This window comes from Canis lupus, chromosome 2, assembly GCF_048164855.1.
Source record: "Canis lupus baileyi chromosome 2, mCanLup2.hap1, whole genome shotgun sequence".
In the NCBI taxonomy this organism is placed as follows: domain Eukaryota; kingdom Metazoa; phylum Chordata; class Mammalia; order Carnivora; family Canidae; genus Canis; species Canis lupus.
Window position 1 is genome coordinate 26,348,625 of NC_132839.1, and position 21,476 is coordinate 26,370,100.

Below are 21,476 nucleotides of genomic sequence, written 5' to 3' on the forward strand. Positions count from 1 at the left end.
AAAAATAAACTATTGGGATTACATCAAAATAAAAAGATTTTACACAGCAAAGGAAACTATGAACAAAACAAAAATGCAATCTAATAAAGGGAAGATGTTTGCAAATGATATATCCTATAAGGGGCTAATATCTAAAATATACAATGAATTAGGGCACTTAGGTGGCTCATTTGGTTAAGCATCTTGATTTCAGCTCAGTTCGTGATCTCAAGGTCATCAGATGGAGCCCTGCATTGAGTTCCACACTAGACACAGGGTCTGCATGAGATTCTCTCTCTCTCCCTCTCTCTCTGCCCCTCCTCCTGCTCATGATCTCTAAATAAATAAATAAATAAATAAATAAATAAATAAATAAATAAATAGAAAATATAAAGAACTTATGTCAACTCAACACCCCAAACCTCCCCCCAAATAATCCAAATAAAAATGGGCAGAGGCCCTGAACATTTTTCCAAAGTAGACATACAGATGGCCAACTGACACATGAAAAGATGCTCAACACACTACTCATCAGGGAAATGCAAATCTAAACTACAGTGATGTCAGAATGGCTCAAATAAAAAAGACAAGAAACAAGTGTTGGTGAAGATGTAGGGAAAAGGGAACCCTCCTGCACTGTTGGTAGGGATATAAATTGGTACAGCAGTTAAAGAGGTGCCTCAGAAATTTAACAATAGAAACATCACCATTCTGATGATGACATGAGTGATAAAATGCCTATGTGATAAGATGAACTGAGGTGAATGACACAGGCATTGCAGTGTAGTGTCAGGTTACTACTGACTCTGAGGATCTGTCAGGAGAATCATCTGCCTCCAGACCATGGCTGATCACTGATAATTAAAACCTCAGAAAGCAAAACTGTGGATAAAAGGGGGACTACTGTGTATTGTATAAATCTATATATGACATTCTGGGAAAGGCAAAGCACAGGCACAGAGAGCAAGGGTTAGGGTGAGAGAAAGTGTCAACTACAGAGAGTAGCACCTGGCAGTCTGGGGCCAGTAAAAAAGAGTGTACAGTATCCTGATTGTGGCAAGAGTTACACAACTCTATGTGTTTGTCAATACTTACAAAACTGTGCACCAAAAAAAAAAGTCAATTTTACTCTAAGAAATTTTTAAAATAATGTTCTATTTACCAGGAAAAAAATAAACCAGAGAAAGATGACTAATTAAAAGTAGATAAAGACTTATCAAACAAATACCACCTAAAAGAAAGTTGGTATAGCTATATTAATGTCAGGCAAAATAAATTTTGGGCAACTCGTCCAAAGACATATATATATATAGCTTGTAAAAAGCACATGCAGCCTTTAGTCCACCTCTTTCTTTCTTTCTATAAAGTCTATACTCTTTTTTTTAATATATATATCTTAATGACTCAGGGTCTATTTATTATTAAGATTTAGGAAATTTATCAATTAAAAAGAAAAGTTTGAGACAATTCCTCACAAGCACAAAAATTTCACCATGAAATAAATAGTTTTCATATGTTGAGAAAAATCAGTAAATATTCTTCCAGAAAAATGTTTACTTAACTAATATTGGCGAGACTGTTTTTGTTTGACTTGGAGATTTTTTTTACTTTGTTTTCTTTTCATGAAAATAGAAACAATCCATCACTCCCACTCAAAATTTCAAAATTTTTCTAAGTTCTTTCTAAAAAAAAATCAATCTTTTTCTGAAACTGACTTCTGAAAAATAAATATTAGCATTTAGAATTGAAAAATCCCCGCAGCTGAGAAAAATGATCAAAGGAACCTGCCTGGTTTTGATTGAAACATTTGCAGGAAAAACTAGGAGAAATTAGCTATATAATGTATCCATGTGAGAGCTGAATGTGCACATATATATATCTGAAAATGTTTAGGGCACATCACGCTCCTTACCAGAAGTTAACGGTAAATCATCATATTAAGTAACAACTTACACTAACAAAATTAGGATGCTCGGTCTTCAGAAGAATCAATGTGAAAAGTCATGCAAAACAGCAATTAAATAAAGTTTCAAGCAAGTCCCCAAATCCCAAGAACCTATTCTAGTACTGTTCCCTTCTGGGATTTTCTTTTCAATTAAAATGCAATAGCTGCCTGTCCTTAGAATATTGCAAAATGAGAGTAATAACCTCTCAGACCATAGATTCAGATTGTGGAAACTCTGCTTTTGAAAGTGAGTTTAAAGTTGAGGTCAAAACTACAGAAAACATGTAGAAAATGTGCATTCTAAAGAATGCAGCCTTCTATTTTGGTTATTAAATGGGAACGTGGTTTATTTAGCTCACCTAGTATTACTTAAAATGTCTACAAATAAAATCTAGAATTGGGCAGGTGAATTAAATGAAAACCCCATGGGAAATACACTGCATTACCAGCTAAATCCCCTTAATTAACCTTCCCTAGGCCCAGTCCCTCTCTCATTTTTCACTCATATTTTCACTCTTAAAAATGAGGGCTTCTCTTTTCCATGGCAGGGCATGTAACATCACACAGTAATTAGGACTTGGAGAAAACACTCATAGATCAGGAAACAGACTTCATTTCCTGATGAACACTAGCCCTTGGCAAGAGTTCTCAGGGTACTTGGACTCAGATGAGGTAAGTCACCTGAGCCCCTGAACGTGAACTTCGTATGGGTGCAAAAATAATTTTATCTATAGATACAGACAGACAGAAATAAACTAAAGGGCCCTTAAAATTCCCAAACTATCATGCAAAAAGTCACCACTATCCTTAGACAGACTGGTTTGGAAAACTTCTCATCTCAGAATGTCTGGTTGGTTATGCTATACTTCACATTCCTTCAGTCTCCACCCAATCCTGGCTGAAAAGTTTGGGATGGCTAAGAAGATCTTCCCAAATTTGTTCTTTGTGGGCCAGAAGAAGACAGGAGAACTTTTCTTCAGGTAATAAGGGAACCAAGACCCAAGCCAATGTGCTGAGGTTTGTGCATCAGGAAGATCACTCTCAAATACCAAGGTCACGAGACCAGAGTGTCAACACCAGAGTTAAACAACAAAATCCTTGAAACCAGACAGGAATGAGACAAGAGTAAAAGCAGACTTTGCAAAAGCAAGGAAAAAAGGGTGTCCCGGGTAATTTCCCTGAGCCACCTTAGTGTATCTGCAGATTGGCCTTGGTATCTAAGGTATAAGTGAACTGAAAGAAAAAAAGGAGACACTACCGGGACTCGTGGAAACTTAGTATCCTTCATTTCAAAGTTAACTGTCTACATTATTATTATTATTATTATTACTACTACTACTACTACTACTATTGCTATTATTATTATTATTATAAGGGAGTTCTAGAACATACCCAAAGGGCCAAAAGGCACAGACTTTGAGATGCCAGAATGGACAGCTAAATTCCAACACCCTGATCATCTTCCTTCAGAGTCATATCATTAGTTGTTAAAACCAACTTGTCTGACAGAATGAACTCTGTGATATCCAAGGCTATGGAATCTAAGAACCATTTTTATTCACTCACTCTGCAAAATAACGTTGGCAGATGCAAAGGTAGGCTTGGCCACACTGATCTCAGTTAAGACCAAAAGGCTTTTTTTCTGAGCAACCTGCTAGAAACAGTATAGACTTATATATTCCTGACTCAACTCTCTCAAAAGATTGACCTGACATGTCTCAATACTAAAATTCCCTTTGTCAAGAAACAAGGCAAGGTTAGTTATCTAGCTTAACATATTCAAGAGACCAGCACTAACAGTCATTTAGCCTTTCTTGCTGGTGACATTGATGTCAAACATGCCTGTGAAGAAATTAAATAAAACATGGAAAATAATTGCATTTTATTGGTTTTTTTCTATGGATGAGATGTACTTTGGAGGATCTAAAGTGACCATTTTACAGGACTCTTACAGGTTTTTCTCCTTTATGGGCTGTTTGGAATTAATCTGATTGTAGATCATGGAGCTCCCCGCTGCATATTAACATATCTGGCTGTTAATATGGCTGTATATTAACAAATCTAAGTTTTTCAAACCTGCCTACTGCCATGTGAGGGTTTGAGCAACAGGTCCCTGCGTTCTTGGTTATTAAGGACTATTTGAATAAGGCTGGGGGGTGAGGGTGCAGGTAGGGAGAAAGCCTGACAGAAAGAGTCATATTGATTAAAGGAAGCTACTTAGACATGTATTCAATTCAATTTAACTCCTTTTACCAGCAAGTGGTTTTAAAAATTGGCTACATTATCTGTAGTATTCAACTCGAGATATATTGTAGGGTATGCAAAGATATATCTATGTCTCAATAGGAAGCTGTAGGTTTAGCCACAAGCCCAGTAACAACTATAGATTGTAGAATGAAACTGCTCATGGCATTTCGGGAAGAAGCCCTGTGGAGATAGATTCCCACAGGCCAAGATGGGCTACTTCTGTTCTCACAGCCTTGGGACACTGCTCCCATGATTTGCCAAGCCCATTATATAAAACACAGCACACTAAAAAGCTGAGGGTCTCTCCTGAGAAAGGAGATTCACTACCATAACTCTTTGAATGTTATTTTGAATGAGAACTACAAAACTCTTTATTTAGTTATTTATTTAGTTTATAAGTAAATACAACCCCTATGTACTCTAGACCAGCTTCTTCCTCAATAAGCTATCACTTTGTGCCTGTTATATACTGCTGTAGGAAACATGAGGCTCCACAATTATTCTATTGACCACTGCAGTGCTATATTTTATACGAAATAGAAATTATGCCCACAACTTTTCCTTTTCACAGTATTAATGGATTAATAATAATAATTACTCACATACTTAGCATCAGTGCTAGGAATCACATGCATTCACTCACATAATTCTTACAACAACCTAATGAGGTAGTCCTTATAATAGTTTCCATATAGAAATAATTTTCCATTCTAAGAATAAGGGAGGGGGAATGTCAAGTAATGTATCCTTGAATCTGTCCTTAGTTGCAATGTTAATAAGCAGAACTTGAATAAGAACCTAAGTGTTTCTGACTTCAGAGCCAAACTCCCAACCTGTTGAAAAAAAACTATCTGTGGGTCCAGCTATATATTACTCTAGCAGTCAAGGTTCAGTTGCAAAAACCAGAATCTACGCTGACTAGCTGAAGCCTTTATTGGGAGGGCTGAATAAACAGATTCTAAGTGACTTTCCAAGAACAACTTCCGAGTTCATACTGGAGAACTGGACACCATGGGACCAACTGCTTCTTTTCAGATCAAGAATCTGCCATTCTAGAATCATAGCCCCACTCTCGTGATCAGAAACCTCCCTCTACTGTGGCCCCACCAGGGCCACACCACACCTGCTGCAATTCACACCAGCAAAATGACTGCCCCATCCTCGGCCTTTTGACTCACCCAAAGCTACTGACTGAACAACGGAGCCACAGAGAGAACCTCCATGACCTGCAGTGTTTCCAACCAAGTGCAGCCTCCAGCCCTTCTGCCTTCCAAATCCTGCACAAATGCATCTGATGTGAAGAACCTTAATCAGATTCAGACCCCTCTCCAAGAGGGAGATGGAGATTGTGTTTTAGCTTTCCAGGGTCTGCAGTACAGGAAGAGCGCAAGACAAGGAGGGCAGGGTGAATGTCGAGTTCTAATGCACCATAGTCACTACAAGTTCCAAGGATTTGGATGTCCTGTTGAGGGGTCTCCTGATTAGGGTTGCAAAATACTGTATACCTAGGAAAAGTTTCCAGAGTTTTCATCAAATTCTCAAAGAGGTGCATGACCCAGAAAGGGGACAGATCTACTTTAATATATCTGTAATATGACAACAACTTGAGAACAAGATTAGCACTGTGGGAGGAGCTAAGACATAGTGATTAAGATAGGAGCTCAAAAGCTTAATAGCTCAAATTCTGGTTCTACCACTTAGTAGACGCATGACCTTTAGCAGGTTGTCTGATGCCTTTGTGCCTTAAAATTTGGGGAACAGACCCAACCTAACAGGGATGTTCAGAAGATTAAGGTAAATGGTATGTATGTGTATTCAGCAGAATGCTCGGCACTTGAGAAATGCCCCCTAAATGTTAGCTATTGTTACCAGAATAATCCTTAGACAAGATAAATTCTAATGTTAAAAGACTTGCATTCATGCCCCACACATAAATTTATTTCCACTTTCATAAGCTTACAGAAGTGAGTATTTGATGTCCTGTGACAGTACACAGAAAGACAAGTGCCTGTTTATACGGTGATGACCTTATTCTATTTAAAGAATACATTAATCCAGCAGCTAATTACTGCCAGGAGGAACAGTTTAACACAGTACCAAAAACAAATCTGCCAGTTTGGGAAGATGTTCTTTGGGACCCACATGGATAGTACTTTGAAAGTATTCAAAATGCTAACAAGAGTTAGCATTAGTTAATTGTTTTCAGGGGGGGCGTATTAATAGTTACATCATCTGGCAGGCCACTTCAGATACAGTCTTACTCAGTCAAATATTCCATACAAGTCTTGTTATCTGGGGGAGGTGTATGACATAATTCTTGCTGGCAAAAATCTTGCTATCTGATATCCTATCTTCTGTACTTAAAGGAGCAGGACTTACAGGCTTCCATGATTCTGCTCAATCATTTGTGTAAATCTAATAAGGCTTACAAAGAAAAAAAAAAAAAAAACAGCCTCAGCCCTGCTGGCAGGTACTCTGGACAGCAGAAACAATGCTCAGTGTTGGCAACAATGGAAATCAGACCCTTTAATTATGACCATATGTCAACTTCCCTAGTGTCTAAAGTGTATGTGCCAATGAACTGCAAGAAAAACCTACATTTCAGCTTTTCATCAGTAACTTCAGTATTCAACTACATGGTTCCAATCAGAAGCCTAGTTGACATCAGACTGTAGCACATTGAGAAGAACAATTATGACCAGTGTCAGTGAGCACTTAGGGAAATGGGCTCTCTAATATACTACTGGTAGTACAATTTAGCACAACTTTTCTGATATTGACATGGAAATATTTAACAAAACCTTTAAAACTGAATACTTACTGACTCACCAGTTTCACTTCTAAGAATTTATTCCAAAAAAATAATCTGACAACTACATAAATTATACTTATAAGGATGTTCACTTAGGACTTGTTTGTAATACAATTAGAAAAGAACTCAATGTTCAAAGTATAAAATTGGTTAAAACAATTACAGCATGGCCTTAGAATGGAAATCTATGCAGTTATTAAAAGGAAAATTTATTTTTTTAAATTTATTTTTATTTATAAATTTATCTTTTTTTGGTCTTCAATTTGCCAACATATAGAATAACACCCAGTGCTCATCCCATCAAGTGCCCCCCTCAGTGCCCATCACCCAGTCACCCCCACCCCCTGCCCACCTCCCCTTCCACCATCCCTAGTTCGTTTCCCAGAGTTAGGAGTCTCTCATGTTCTGTCTCTAAAAGGAAAATTTAGATGTATTTACATTTTGACATGAAAAGATACCTGTGATGTAAATTTCAGAAATCCAGTGCATAGTATAATCTCATTTGTATTTGTGTATATTTATATATAAAACATACATATATAGATATATATTACATATGTATATATAGTTAAATAAATATACATATGTATAGAAAGCTATGCACTGAAAGGTTAACAATGGCACCACTGAATATTTGAGATTATGAGTACTTTTTCTTTGCTTCTTGCTACTCTATATTTTGTTAAAAATCATCAGTAGGTATTACTTTTGTTAATTAGAAAAAAAAAATAGCAATTCTTAAAAATGCAAGCCCAGATGATAGCACTTTTATCTGAGGATAGTTTAAAGCACATACCAAGAGTCACAAATTCAGGGACGCCTGGGTGGCTCAGTGGTTGAGCGTCTATCTTCAGTTCAGGGCATAATACCAGAGTCCCAGGATCAAGTCCCGCATCGGGCTCCCTGCATGGAGCCTGTTCTCCCTCTGCCTGTGTCTCTGCCTCTCTCTTTTTCTGTGACTGTCATGAATAAATAAATAAAATCTTAAAAAAAAAGTCACAAATTCAGAATCACACAGAATTTCTAAGCTCATTCTTTGTATCTTTAGAAGATACATAAAGTAAATAAGTATAGACAAGGCATGAGGCAATAAGGAAAGCAATTGACCATGATTAACTACAGAGCGTATATCCGGTTTAAAGGCATTCAAATTTAAAAAAATTTTCAAGCACTCAACATCCATCTCCAGGCTGATTCTAAACAGTAAGTTGCTAAAAAGGGCCTTTGCTATATAAACCGAAACACACAATTTATATTACTGTAACTCTCACACAACTACAATTGGACATCACTCCCTCCCCATCTCCTAACGTTGGTTTAAGTGGTATTTATAAAAGAGACCAGCTTCTCATACTTGTAAAATTGTCTTCCTAAAATTTAACACAAGAAAAGTTTGTCTCTGTTGATAAACTTGTCTCCTTCCTTCCACAACAGAATAAAAACAATGGATTTAATTGGCTTTCCCTGTTACTTGTTGTTCAAGAAAACTCAGAAATGACCTGTAGCTTAACTTTTTCTGCTACAACTGTCTTTTCCTCTCCACCATTTAGTTCTTATTCACTTGCTTTGGTGGTTATAGTATATGCATTACTCTTACATTAGACTGTATGACTACACCACTTGAGATATTTTTGAAATTCAGATTGGACAGAGAGAAGTAAAAACAAATTAATATACTGAAAAAAATATCAGCATGTAATACAATAATTGGAATGACTTGCACACATATTTTATATACTTTGGTATTATACCTATTTAATGGCCAAGTTATAAACCATACAATATAAACTGTAAATAAAATATGGGGAATGTGACAGTTCACATGGAAAAGAATCAGGAAAACAACAGATGAAAAAAAGGAGCTGAAGGGGCTAGTAGGTGGAATGAAAAAATGTGCAATAATTGCATGGTATAATATGTATGTCATGTGTAATTTGTATGACATAGTATGTATGTATATCATAGGTATGTATGTATCATACAAATTAAATTGTATATCATAGGTATGTATGTATCATACAAATTAAATTGTGCCAAAAATAAAACAAATAGCACCTCTTTTAGGAAGCTTATACTCTTACAGAGGACTCAAGACCTGTCTGGGTAAGTGTTTCTGCAGTGTCTACCTTCTTCCTTCTCTGGGTCCTGTGCCAGCCTTTCTGCTCTCCCAGGCTTCTCTCCTTGCCTATAGCTGCTGCTTTTCCACCTACCCACCAACAATCTTTCTCAAAAACCAGAAACGAGAGTATAAATATTCCTCAAATGTAAAGTTTTGGAACTAAGATATTTATTAAAAATTAAAATTGATGGTAGGTAATTATCAAAATGAAATGTACTAAGATGAATAATATTAAAATTAATTATAAATATTTTAAATGGTATTTTATTCTTATATTTATAAGCTGCTCCTTTTTTAGAAATAGAAATTTCAGGATCAATGAAATGCTGGGAAATTCTGAAAGCCCTCATATAAATTCAAGGCATTTGCTAAGTCAAAGGTGCAACTTTGATGCTAAAAAGTTAAGCCATACTCTGCTCAACCAGATATACATATAACAAAGTACATTAACCAGTTTCTTGTTTTTATTACATTGTGAAATAAATTTCATTTTAGAGAAGTGAAACTCAAATATATCAGGATAAGCTGGTTATTTACAAAATATATATATCTTGTTTAGTTACCTTGAACTCTCATTAAAATGGAATAAAACAAAACATCTTAGAAATTAATTTAAGACAAGGATCTTACATAGTAAATTACCCCCCACTATTACTTAGATTAATTTGAACACTTACTTGGTGGTTAGTGGCCAGAAAACTATAAAAAAGAAAAGCTGGGTAAGAAAGTAATATCATACCAATGCCTAATGAGCACCTAGGATAAAGTTAAGGCTTTCCAAAAACATTCCAGGGTATAAACTCAAAGAAATTTTTGAAAGGAATTAATTATTTAGTCAAAGATCATGAGAACAAAGTTTCATATACTTCTTAATGTAAAGAAAGTCTGAGGAACAAGCAAAACTTAGAAAAATGTGTTTTTCACCCCCAAAACAAGAGAAGCACAATGAAGTGTGAGTGACAGTGGGTATTTCTGAATTGATGTTTTTTAAAAAACATGGAAAGTGAAGTACTCACAGCATCAGCATTCAGTAAATATTAAAAGTCGCAATCCATGTGCAGACTGATACTCTAGAAATAATTACTAATAAAGATAGAGAAAAATAGCACTGTCATCATTACCCTAAAACACCAAAGAAAATGAGATACAAGTGATGAATGCATATTTCACTCTCCTAAGACAGTAGAATGTGCTAGAATCATCGAGTATTGGTAAAACATTAGAAAGTTTCTATAAAAAGTCTGCAAGATAGATTATGGCACTATAAACCTATCCATGGAAGTGACTTATTAATGTCCAGAACGAATATCTGGAAACCCAGAATCAACAAATTAGCAGCAAATTACAGAGAAAACAATCACATGACATCTGTAGTTCCATTTAAATAAAACTCCACCATGGAAGAGTCTACAGTGGCACTGGCAGGGATTCTCAAGCAGCAGCAGCAATCCATAAAGGCTTCTTAATTTTCTTGTCATTTAAGAATTAAGCCACTTCCAGTTCACACAGATCCTACCAGGTGCACTAAATTGATGTCATTATGAGCCATCAGGAAATACCCACCGAGACCTATACCAACACGGAGAAGTTTTGTTAAACAGCTGTGTGTTTTAATTGATTTGTATTATTTAAAATAGGAGCAGTTAAAAGTCAGTTATCGGATGTTGTGTAAAAGAGATGCCTAAAGACTCCAGGGAGACTGAGTTCAGAAGAAAGCCAATCACTGGAACTTCACTTGAGCACTTAAGATTATTACAAGAGGAAGCACAATTAAATCATCAGTTTATCAGCCATCATTATAAATCACTAGGCAACATATCAAGCTTCATTATTTAAGACTCCTTAACCAGTGACTTCCTGCATCACCGAGAGTCAAAAGCAATCTACTCACCAAAAGGTACCTGAGGAGTTTTATTTTTTGTTGTGTTTGAGTTTTGTTTTGTGTCATTTTTTTTTTACCCTGAGAGATTTATGATGGGAAAAAAAATGAAAACTCACTGAAATTAATTACCATATTTTTGCATGTTTTAGACATGATGAAGTCTTCAAAATGAAATTAATGGCATTTGGGATATGTAAAATATATATTGCACAGTTTCCTCTTTACTCCCCGCAAATATTTAATTCAGTTCTCTCTTAGTATTTGTGTCACATGAGGAAATATAACAAATTTTTTTCAACTTTATCCACCCAATCCCATTCATTTACTTGTACTCAGACAGCCTTGTGGAATCACAAAATAAAGTACCTCCAAAGTCTTGGTTTCCAAATTTAAAGTGCACAGTTCAGGTGTTAGAAAATATCTGAAGGGAGATAAGACACCGGTTGAGCTTTGTATGCAGCCCTCTTTTTCAGTCTTCCCACCAACCCTATGTAAATATTGCCATAATCTTTAACGGAAAGCAAGCCTCCTTGGAAAATGGAGGGGTAAGTCAGGGCATGATTTGCACAATATTAATGCGCAACAACTTGTCAAACCAAAAAGCAAGAAGCTTTCAGAGCTACTTGGGTTATATCAAAATAACTCAGGAGCCAACTTAAGGAGACTTAAAAAATTTTTTTAATTTAAATTCAATTTAGGTAACATGCTGTATTTTCAGTTTCAGGGGTAGAATTCAGTGATTCATTAGTTGCATACAACACCCAGTGCTCATTATATCATGTGCCCTTCTTTTTCTTTTTAAAGATTTTATTTATTTATTTATTTATTTATTTATTTATTTATTTATTCATGAGAGACACACAGAGAGGGAGGCAGATAGGAGAAGCAAGCTCCTCACAGGCAGCCGGATGCGGGACTGTATCCCCTCACCGTGATCACACCTTGAGCCGAAGGCAGACACTCAACCACTAAGCCACACAGGCATCCCTCATGTACCCTCCTTTTTTTTTTTTTTTAAATTTTTATTTATTTATGATAGTCACACACAGAGAGAGAGAGAGGCAGAGACACAGGCAGAGGGAGAAGCAGGCTCCAGGCACCGGGAGCCCGACGTGGGATTCGATCTCGGGTCTCCAGGATCACGCCCTGGGCCAAAGGCAGGCGCCAAACCACTGCGCCACCCAGGGATCCCCCTCATGTACCCTCCTTAATGCCCATCACCCAGTTATCCCATCCCCCGACCCACTTCCCCTCCTGCAACCCTCAGTTTGTTTCCTACAGTTAAGAGTCTCTTATGGTTTGTCTCCCTCTCTGTTAATTTATTTTTCCTTCCCTTCCCTATGTTCATCTGTTTTGTTTCTTAAATTCCACATATGAGTGAAATCATATGGCATTCTTCTTTCTCTGACTGACTTATTTCACTTAGCATTGTTTCATCCATGTCATTGCAACAATCAAGCAACAATAAAGATAATTACTATAATGAACTGAAATGCATAAAACATTTATATTCATGAGTCCACAAAAATACATAAGAAAACTTTCTTGGTCACCTTTGGACGCTAGAGAACCAGCTCATTATCTTAAAAGCTAGAAACATTTATCCTGCACTTTCTATACAAGCATACCTCAAGTAATAAGCGGTGAGGGAAACTGCTGTTAGAAAGCAGTTCAGTTAATAAATAATGAATGAGGGAATTAGAGCATCACCATTTGCAAACCCTAATGAGTTAATGGATCTAGGCAGTAATCATGAATGGCTGCTACCACCACAAAAAAGAACAATAACCAAACATTATGTGCCTTTTGACAAGAGTATCCAAAATCACCTATGAAGTATTGCCCCCCAAAACAAACCTGAATCTGATCAAGCCTCCAGATCTAACTAGCAGTTTATGGAAAACTCAGGGAGGAACACACCAACCACCACCAGATATTAATAGGAAATAAACAAACAAAACAGACTACAAATACTATAGTACAAACAACCTTGTTTCTTCAACAAAAATTTATAAGGAAAAAGAGAGAGGAATGAGAATCTTTGTTTCAAACATCTGAAGAGATGCTAACCATTTTAATGTATAAACCTTATTTGAATCTTGATTCATAGAAACCGTAAAAAATTTTTTAAAATTGTGCAAATTTAAGCACCAATTGCTTATTTAATGATATTAAGAAATTACTAACAATTTTTTGTGATAACAGAAATGTGGTTATGTTTATTAAGAGTCCTTACCTTTTTTTTTAAGATTTTATTTATTCACTCATGGGAGACACAGAGAGAGAGGCAGAGCACAGAAAGAGGGAGAAGCAGGCTCCATGCAGGGAGACTGATGCGGTACTCGATCCCAGGACTCCGGGATCACGCCTTGAGCCAAAGGCAGACGCTCAACCGCTGAGCCACCCAGGAGTCCCAAGTCCTTACCTCTTTTTAATTAAACTTTTTATTTTGAGATAACTATAGATTCCAAATGCAGTTGTAAGAAATCACACAGAAAGATTATTCATATCCTTCACCAGCTCCCCAGTGGAAACACCTTGCAAAACAATAGTACAATACCACAACAAGATACTAACATTGATAGAGTCAGATATAGGACATTCCCATTGCTACATTTCCATTGGTTCCTTCATGTTGCCTTGCATAGCCACAATCTCTTCTGTCCCACTTATAACTCCTTCTCTAACACCCAATAACAACAAATCCCTTCTCTAATCTATATTTTTGTCATTTCAAAATAAGTGGAATCATAAACTACACAACCTTTTGGGACTGCCTTTTTGTATCAGAATAATTCTCTGAACACTCATCCACATTGTTCAGCATATCAGTAGTTGGATTCCTTTCTATTACTGAATAGGATTACCTAGTAAGGAGTACCATTTTGTTTAATCTCCATGGTCTGAAGGGCATCAGAGTTGTTTCCATTTGGGCAATCATGGATAAAGCTGCTATAAAAATTGGTACAAAGCCCTTATCTTTTAAAGATATATACTTAAATTTGAATGAATGAGATAGGATGTCTAGGATTTGCTTTTTAAAATTCCAGATTAGGGGCAGCCCGAGTGGCTCAGTGGTTTAGCACCACCGCCTTTGGCCCAGGGTGTGATCCCAGAGACCCAGGATCGAGTCCTATGTCGGGCTCCCTACATGGAGCCTGCTTCTCCCTCTGCCTGTGTCTCTGCCTCTCTCTCTCTCTGTGTCTCTCATGAATAAATAAATAAAATCTATAAAATAAAATAAAATAAAATAAAATAAAATAAAATAAAATAAAATAAAGTAAAATAAAATTCCAGATTGGGTGAGATACTAAAAAAATAAGACTGGCCATTAGTTTGCAAATGTATTATTATACTATTTTCCTTACTCTTGTATATATTTATAATTTTCCATAATATAAAGCTTAAAAACAAGAAAACAGTAAAAAAAAAATTACTTATCTGACTGTTTACACACCCACATACATAAATACAAACATCTTCAAGCAAAATTCAAGGTATGCTTTCTTATCTTATGACTTTTAGTCTGAGCCAGGATTGCAGGGGCTCTTTACCTAAAACATACAGCCCACACCTGCAAGTAATTATTATTGAAACATTCATTGTACCAATTTGGGCAGATCCAACCTAGGCATCTGTTAACTTTCTTTCAGAAGTTCTTTATTAGGCTACAGGGTTGAAATAATAGGTAATTCGTAATGTTGGACAGAAGCAGGTAAGTAATCACCATAATCAAATGTATGAGATTCATTAGTGGCTTGTCATCAAAAGAGAGGGTTCATGTCTGACATGAACAGGTCCTTATCATCAACACAAATGCTCAGAGAACAGAAGTGTGATTACTAAAGATGAAGAGCAACAAACTATATGAGTACAATCAAGCCTGGAAATGAAGTGAAATGCATTTTATATTGGGCGAAGGCTGCTTTTGTTTTTAAGACACTCTGAAGGACAGGATATTATTAACATGTTCAGTCTGCAAGCTAATGGTTCTTTAGTGTAATTTTGCAAAATGCTATCTACTGTTTGGTGCCACCAAAATTGTATCAGCTCATTCTCCCCTAGTGCAACCTCCCATTCACCCCACTGAGGACACTCTACTTTTTCAGCACAAGTGTCTTTACAAAAATGAAGACCTACTCTCTCCAAGATCTCAAGCAAAGAAGAGCACGTAAATACCAAGCCATTAGCTAATCTGGGATTAAAAGCCAAGACCACAAAAGGAGATGGTTCATGATGACTTTCAAAAGCCAAGTAATGCGATGGTGACAAGTGAGTTTCCCTGACTAAGTTTTTAATGCCTGCATATGCACTGTGATGAGCAATTCTAAAGCTTAAACAAAGTTTGTTGTCAAAAGTGGGAAAGCTGTCCACAGATTAATCCCCGTAAGACAAATCCCAAAGGAATATTTAAATGCTACAGTTGTGTTGTAGTTTGGTTATATCAACTATTTCTCCCATTAAGTGAGCCACACACTTGAGTGTTAGAAATAATAATGCGTATTGTGGTTGGATTTGATCACTACTACTATACTATGACAGGTAGGAAAAGATGGTCCACTAACAGGCTGTCTACACGACATGTAAGTGTCTACAAATTAAAAGATATTAGTCAATCCCTTTAAAAGCAATCAATGCACAGATTGTTTCATTTGGTTGGTTTAACAACTTAGTTCTATCAATAGCAAGATATCTATTGGCAACATCATATTAGGAAACTAAGAACATACAGTTGAGTTCAGTCTTGTTCAAATGTCACAAGTCAAAACACAGACACACAGAATTAAAACCCAAAATGACATAGATCACCAGAAATTGTGCTATAGGCTTGCACTGAAATTAATAACAGGACTGCTAGTGATAGTAAAAGGGAAAGGATGAGAAATGGGCTCAAGAACATAATGCAAAATGTAAGTGAAAAGGAGCAGAGAAAAAAGGCACTAAAGTTACATACATATGTGTTTTTGGATGTCTCTGCCATCTATCTTTTGCCTCTAACCTTTGCCATCTTCCTTGACTCTTACAACCAAACATTTTCTGGGTCCTGTGGATTCTGACACTATAGTATACATTTTTAGATAGCCTGTGGTCACTGGCAGGACACTGGAAGCTGAAACTGTTAGCATTCACCTTGACACTTTATTTTTAAAAGATTTTATTTATTTATTCTTGAGAGACACGGAGAGAGGCAGAGACACAGGCCGAGGAAGAAGCAGGCTCCCTGCAAGGAGCCCAATGTGGGACTCGATCCTGGATCCCGGGATCATGCCCTGGGCCAAAGGCAGACGCTCAACCACTGAGCCACCCAGGCGTCCCTCACCTTGATACTTAAAGGTTAATCTAAAACGCTTTGATAAAATAAAATGTTCTTGCCAAAAATCTTCATGATGGATTTTCTTATATATCTCATTATTTTTCTTCATAGCAACCCCATGCCTATAGTCTACAGAACTGGGATTTTAGAGGGGGCCATTTTTGTGACCTGAAGTGGTCTTAAGAAAGAATCATGAGAGAACAAAGAGGAAATATAAAGACAGAACAAAGGCCACAGGAAGACATTAAGTCTGGAAAGAATTCCAAGAACAAACTGCACAGAACGGCTTCTGGGAAATGAACAGCCATGGCTGGCAGGAGCTGAGCCTGTGTGCAGTGGAGTAGAAGATAAGTTTGAAAGGGCAGGTTGGAGCCAGGGAGTGGCAGCCACTGGAGCCCAGGTGAGGCACTTAGACCACATGTCACAGGCCTTTGGATGGCTACTGCAGGTCTGTGCACAGGCAAGATATGTGTATCATGGTTAGGAGGATGTGACGAAGGGTAGGGGCATGAAGGAAGGAGCAGAAGACCAGAGGTGTGAGGCCTTACTAATTGTTCCAGGTGAGGCTATAAGACTTTATCTAAGAGGGCAATGGTGGGAAGGGAAAGGAAAGGACTAACTCTAGGGGCTGTGTGAAATATGCATGTATTTAAACCTAGTTTTGTCCTCAATTAAAACCTAGAAAATGGTCATTTGAAGTCACTGTCAAAGAACTACTTACAAGATGCTAAGGATTCTTAACGTTGATTGGGAGGTAAATTGTCATTATTATGATCAAACACATAAGAGGGCATAAAAATTCTAAATGGCTGATAAAATCATTTTTAAAGGAAGCTTTGATTAAGCTTAACAGAGGCTGGGAAAAAATAAGTTTTTTGATATAAGTAAAAATTATTTTTAAGGAGACCATGATTGGTTGCAAGGTGATGAGTATTTTTACATTTCTAAAATAATTAACTGCTGATTTTAGCAAGGCAGTAATAATGACTTATATGATTGACAGATCTATTTTTCCCTACTTTTGCAAATCTACTTTTTATATCTACTTTTGAAGATGTATTTTCTCTACTTTTTTCAGATTGCTATTGAAAACCTATTATTAATCAGAAGTTAATTTTTTTTTTGCAAATGTACCTATGAGTAAAACTCTGAAGCACTGTAGGTAACACAAGCTAAATCATGTACTTCTTAGTGAATATGCCAACTTAGTTTCTATTCTCTTTTACTTAATACATTTTTATTGAGCACTCACTATATGATAAGTGCTGTGCCAGTGCTGGGTGCATGATAAAGAGAAAAAAAGGGGTGCCTGAGTGGCACAGTTAGTTAAGCATCAACTCTTGTTGGTTTCAGCTCAGGCCATGATTTCAGGATGGTGAGATCGAGCTCAGCACAGAATCTGCTTGAGATTCACTCTCTCCCTCTCCTCCCCCACTTCTCACCCCACTTATGCTGAGCACTCTCCCTCTCTAAAATAAATAAATAAATCTTTAAAAAACAGAGAGAGAGAGAGAGAGAGGGGAAAAAAAAGTTCTGCCTACATGGGAATGCATAGTACAATGACAAAGAAAGACATTAATTAAAAGAAAACTATCCAAATATATAATTTAAATTGTGATAAGCACACACAATTGCTTTGAGAGCTATAATAAGGAAAAGAAACGAACTCTGAGAAGGTGTTTCAAAGGAAACTGTCTTTGAGCTGAAATCTGTAAGGATGTAGAGGAATGAAATAGGGGAAAAAAGAGTAGAGGAGAGAGAACTAGAAGATGAGCAGCAGAGGGAAAAAAATCACATATAATAAAATAAAAATACTCTCTAACCTGTTGGGTAATGGTGTCCCATGGCTCCTGCAGCAGCCGGGTCTTATAGCATTCATGAGTTCCTTCCCATATGTCCTTCAGAGCTAAAGGTCTTCCATCTGCAAAAGCACATGGCAAAGACCATTGGTCAGTAATCCATTTGACACAATGGTGCTTTATCTGAAACTACTAGAAGAATGTTATGATTTTAAAAAAAGAAATCTTTGCTAGTATACATATTACTTATATATCAAAAGAGTGCTATATGAATTACTATTTTCTTCCTGAGGGAAATTTAAACATTCAAGCTTCTCTCCTTTGTAACCATCTAGCAGTTCAATTATCTGCTCATTCATTGCCTATAGGAATTACGCAAAATAAATAAGGTCCAAATGTATTTTAGAGAAAACTGATAGGTACAAGCACAGGCAAAGGACCAGGTACACAGACTCCCATATTCACAAGGGTGCACTATGAATACCTCTGAAATCTTAATACTTCCTCTAGTTCTGAAATCAAAGACGGTACATACACATGCTTCTTTCACTCTCTCATTGACTATCTGTAATGTTCGAATCACTCTGTTCAGTACCATGGGGAATAGAGAAAAGGAAAGCACACAATTTCTCCTAGTAAGAAGCCTACCATCTATTAGGGAAGCTATGACAAGTATATCAACAGTATATTAATACTAAAATACTAGGTAGAAAGTGGTTGTTGCCAAGAGTGCAGTTCAAACTGCAGTTCTCACACAGTCCAGAGGAGGGAGACAGTAACATCCAGTGTTTGTGGCAGGTGGAGAAAGGGAATTGTTAAGGGTGGAGGGACATGAGCAGGAATTGGCATGAAGAGATTAGGAAAATATCTAGTAAACAATAATTCTGTTTTTCTTTAAACAGCTTCACCAATTCACTTATATTCATAACAAGCCACTATGGCACAAGTAGAAAAACAGGTATTTAAATTTGTAAAATAAAGTAGAAAGAAGAAATTACCTAGAGACTTTGAAACTGCACAGTGCTGGACAGAATGTGGCCTTACTACTAAAATTTAACGCTATTTGGCCCATTCAGAGCTATCAAATCCTCAGAACTTATGGGTGTGTTCTTTTTCTCAGGCAAGTGGACAAGAGCATTTAAAGAAAACTCATCAGTATGTCAAATCATTAGACCTAAAGATGTATTTGGTCATTGGATGCAATAAAACTAAGGGAAATAATCCATCCCAATACCCCCACACACACAAATACACACCAAAGCAAAAGGTATTGTACTCAGACTCCTGGAGTTTAAGTAGAGATGTACAGTGTAGGAGAAAAGCACTGGACTTGGAGCCCAGGCTAAGTTTAAACTCTGGTGTCGGCACTTATGCCCTATGCGACAGCAAGTTACCTGGCTTTCAACTTTACCTGTAAATGAGGATAATTATCCTTCTCAAATCTTGTTCATGTGAACAGGCTTGCATAAGTGAACACACCCAGGACTGTGCCAGGCACACAGTCAGAGTTTAATACATAGCAGGTATCTCCTCCCAGCCTCCACTGCACCACTGCAGTACTTCTCATACTAGAAAGCTAAAGGATTCATTTATAGACCACTATTTCTTAGAATTTTCTCATGTTTCTACACGATGCACATTGTGTTTGACGATATAATATACTAATACCATACGCAGGGCATTTCTCATGTTTGACCTGAAAAGTTGAACTTTCCCTCAACCTTTATTTTCAATAAATAGCAATAGAATATTTTGATACATTTTCAATAAGTATCTTCATCTTGGCATTTATCTGGCGGCAGGAGACCATTATCTTGTGATAAATAGTTTTATTCCATTGACATTTCCATGTCTGTAAAATGAACAAGATTTATTCATCCAATTAACATTTGAATGTCATGTTTAGCTACAAGTTAAAAACAAGCTGCCTTCAGTGTCTGTTTTATATTGTTTTCTGAACACATTTACAGAACAGGGCAAAACTTTGCCCTTAAGGTAAGCACTACACATCCTCAAAATAAGCACATGCACACACACACACACGTGTGTGTGTGTGTGTGTGTGTGTACTGATGTTGGAAGAGGGGAATAGGATCTTAAGTACCTCAATGTCAAATAGTAAACCAAATAATCAAATTATAAAAAGAAGCTTTTACAATAATTTTCAGATGTCAAAGTTATAAGAAATCAAGTTGTAGGATAATAAAATGTGAGAGCTGGTGTAATTAGTCATTTTATAAATAAGGAAACCAAGGTCTTGGGAAATATACATCAGCCAAAATTATGCAGCCAGCTCCTGGATGCGCTGAGCTGGAATTCAAGTCTCAGTGCCCTTCCCGCCATTCCCTACAGCCTCTGAGGGTGGAGACTGCGCCTATGCATTCACCACTGCAGCCCCACCATGTAGTTCCAACTTCCATTCACACATTGCAAATGCTTTATAAATATTTACTGAATAAATTATAAATGAAAGGATGCCCTCCTTAACTTTATTTCCTCTAAGATAGATAAAGGCTTTGCAGATCTAGAGAAGAATGCTTGGTTTAATATCTGGCCATCAGTGATGATTTTAATTTTACTCCTTAAAATGTTTCAGCCTACAATCTAAGGATGGAGTGAGTGGCTCGGATATTACCACCGCCAAACCCCCCACATACTCTGCTGGAACCATTCATACAAAATGCAATAATCAGCAGCTAGCAACAATGTGGAAAGACCCAGAACAAATGTAATAGAATATTTTCATTAGATTTGATGCCAGAATTGAGCATATGTGACGTAAGTTTTCAGATAACACTAAATTTACTGGGAAAAAAAGTTAACATCTTACAGCACAAGACCTAAAAAAAGTAATCTGGTCAACTTAGAATAAGAGATACAGAGTTAAAAATAATAAATTCAAAACATAAAAAGAGGCGTGATGCTCCTACGTGCATGTTTCTAAGAGTGCTACCCACTTGCTAGAAAGAGAACAGTGAATAGACGTGATTGCATTCTCTAACGCATTTAGAGACTGTTTAAAAATGCACGTATTAATGATGATCAAATGAGCGTGTGTGCAGGCTACTATGATAAGAGGGGATCTCTCCAGCTTCTGCTGACGATCTACAATGCAGATGATCTAGGTAATATTCACTCTCACATACAGATATGACAATAATGACTTCATGAACTGTGATATGGGTTCTTTTCTCTAAGCCTTCATCATCAACTTGCCTAGTCACAGCTCGTGCCTTCATGATCAAAGACATACAGAAGTTAATTTTGTGATCTTTTCTGCTAAAACAAAATATTTTGCAATATCTCCAAAACCATGCCATACGCTATTGATGCATAAAATATATTCAAAATATGGTTGCGATTCTAATTATTTTAAAACC

At 36.8% G+C, this 21,476-nt stretch overlaps 1 protein-coding gene across 17 annotated transcripts in view; it reads right to left on the reverse strand.

Annotated features, from left to right (window-relative positions):
- ATG10 (autophagy related 10) overlaps window positions 1-21,476 on the reverse strand; it is a 223,133-nt gene that overhangs the window by 55,244 nt on the left and 146,413 nt on the right. For 11 of the 17 annotated variants that reach the window (XM_072793250.1, XM_072793197.1, XM_072793181.1 and 8 more), the window contains 2 exons: window positions 18,122-18,219; window positions 7,780-7,942 (listed from right to left, as the gene is read on the reverse strand). In XM_072793250.1, coding sequence (XP_072649351.1) covers window positions 7,780-7,942; window positions 18,122-18,219 — 261 coding nt within the window. The remainder of the gene's footprint in view (window positions 1-7,779; window positions 7,943-18,121; window positions 18,220-21,476) is intronic. The other 6 variants (XR_012015110.1, XR_012015115.1, XR_012015107.1 and 3 more) reach the window with 1 other exon arrangement.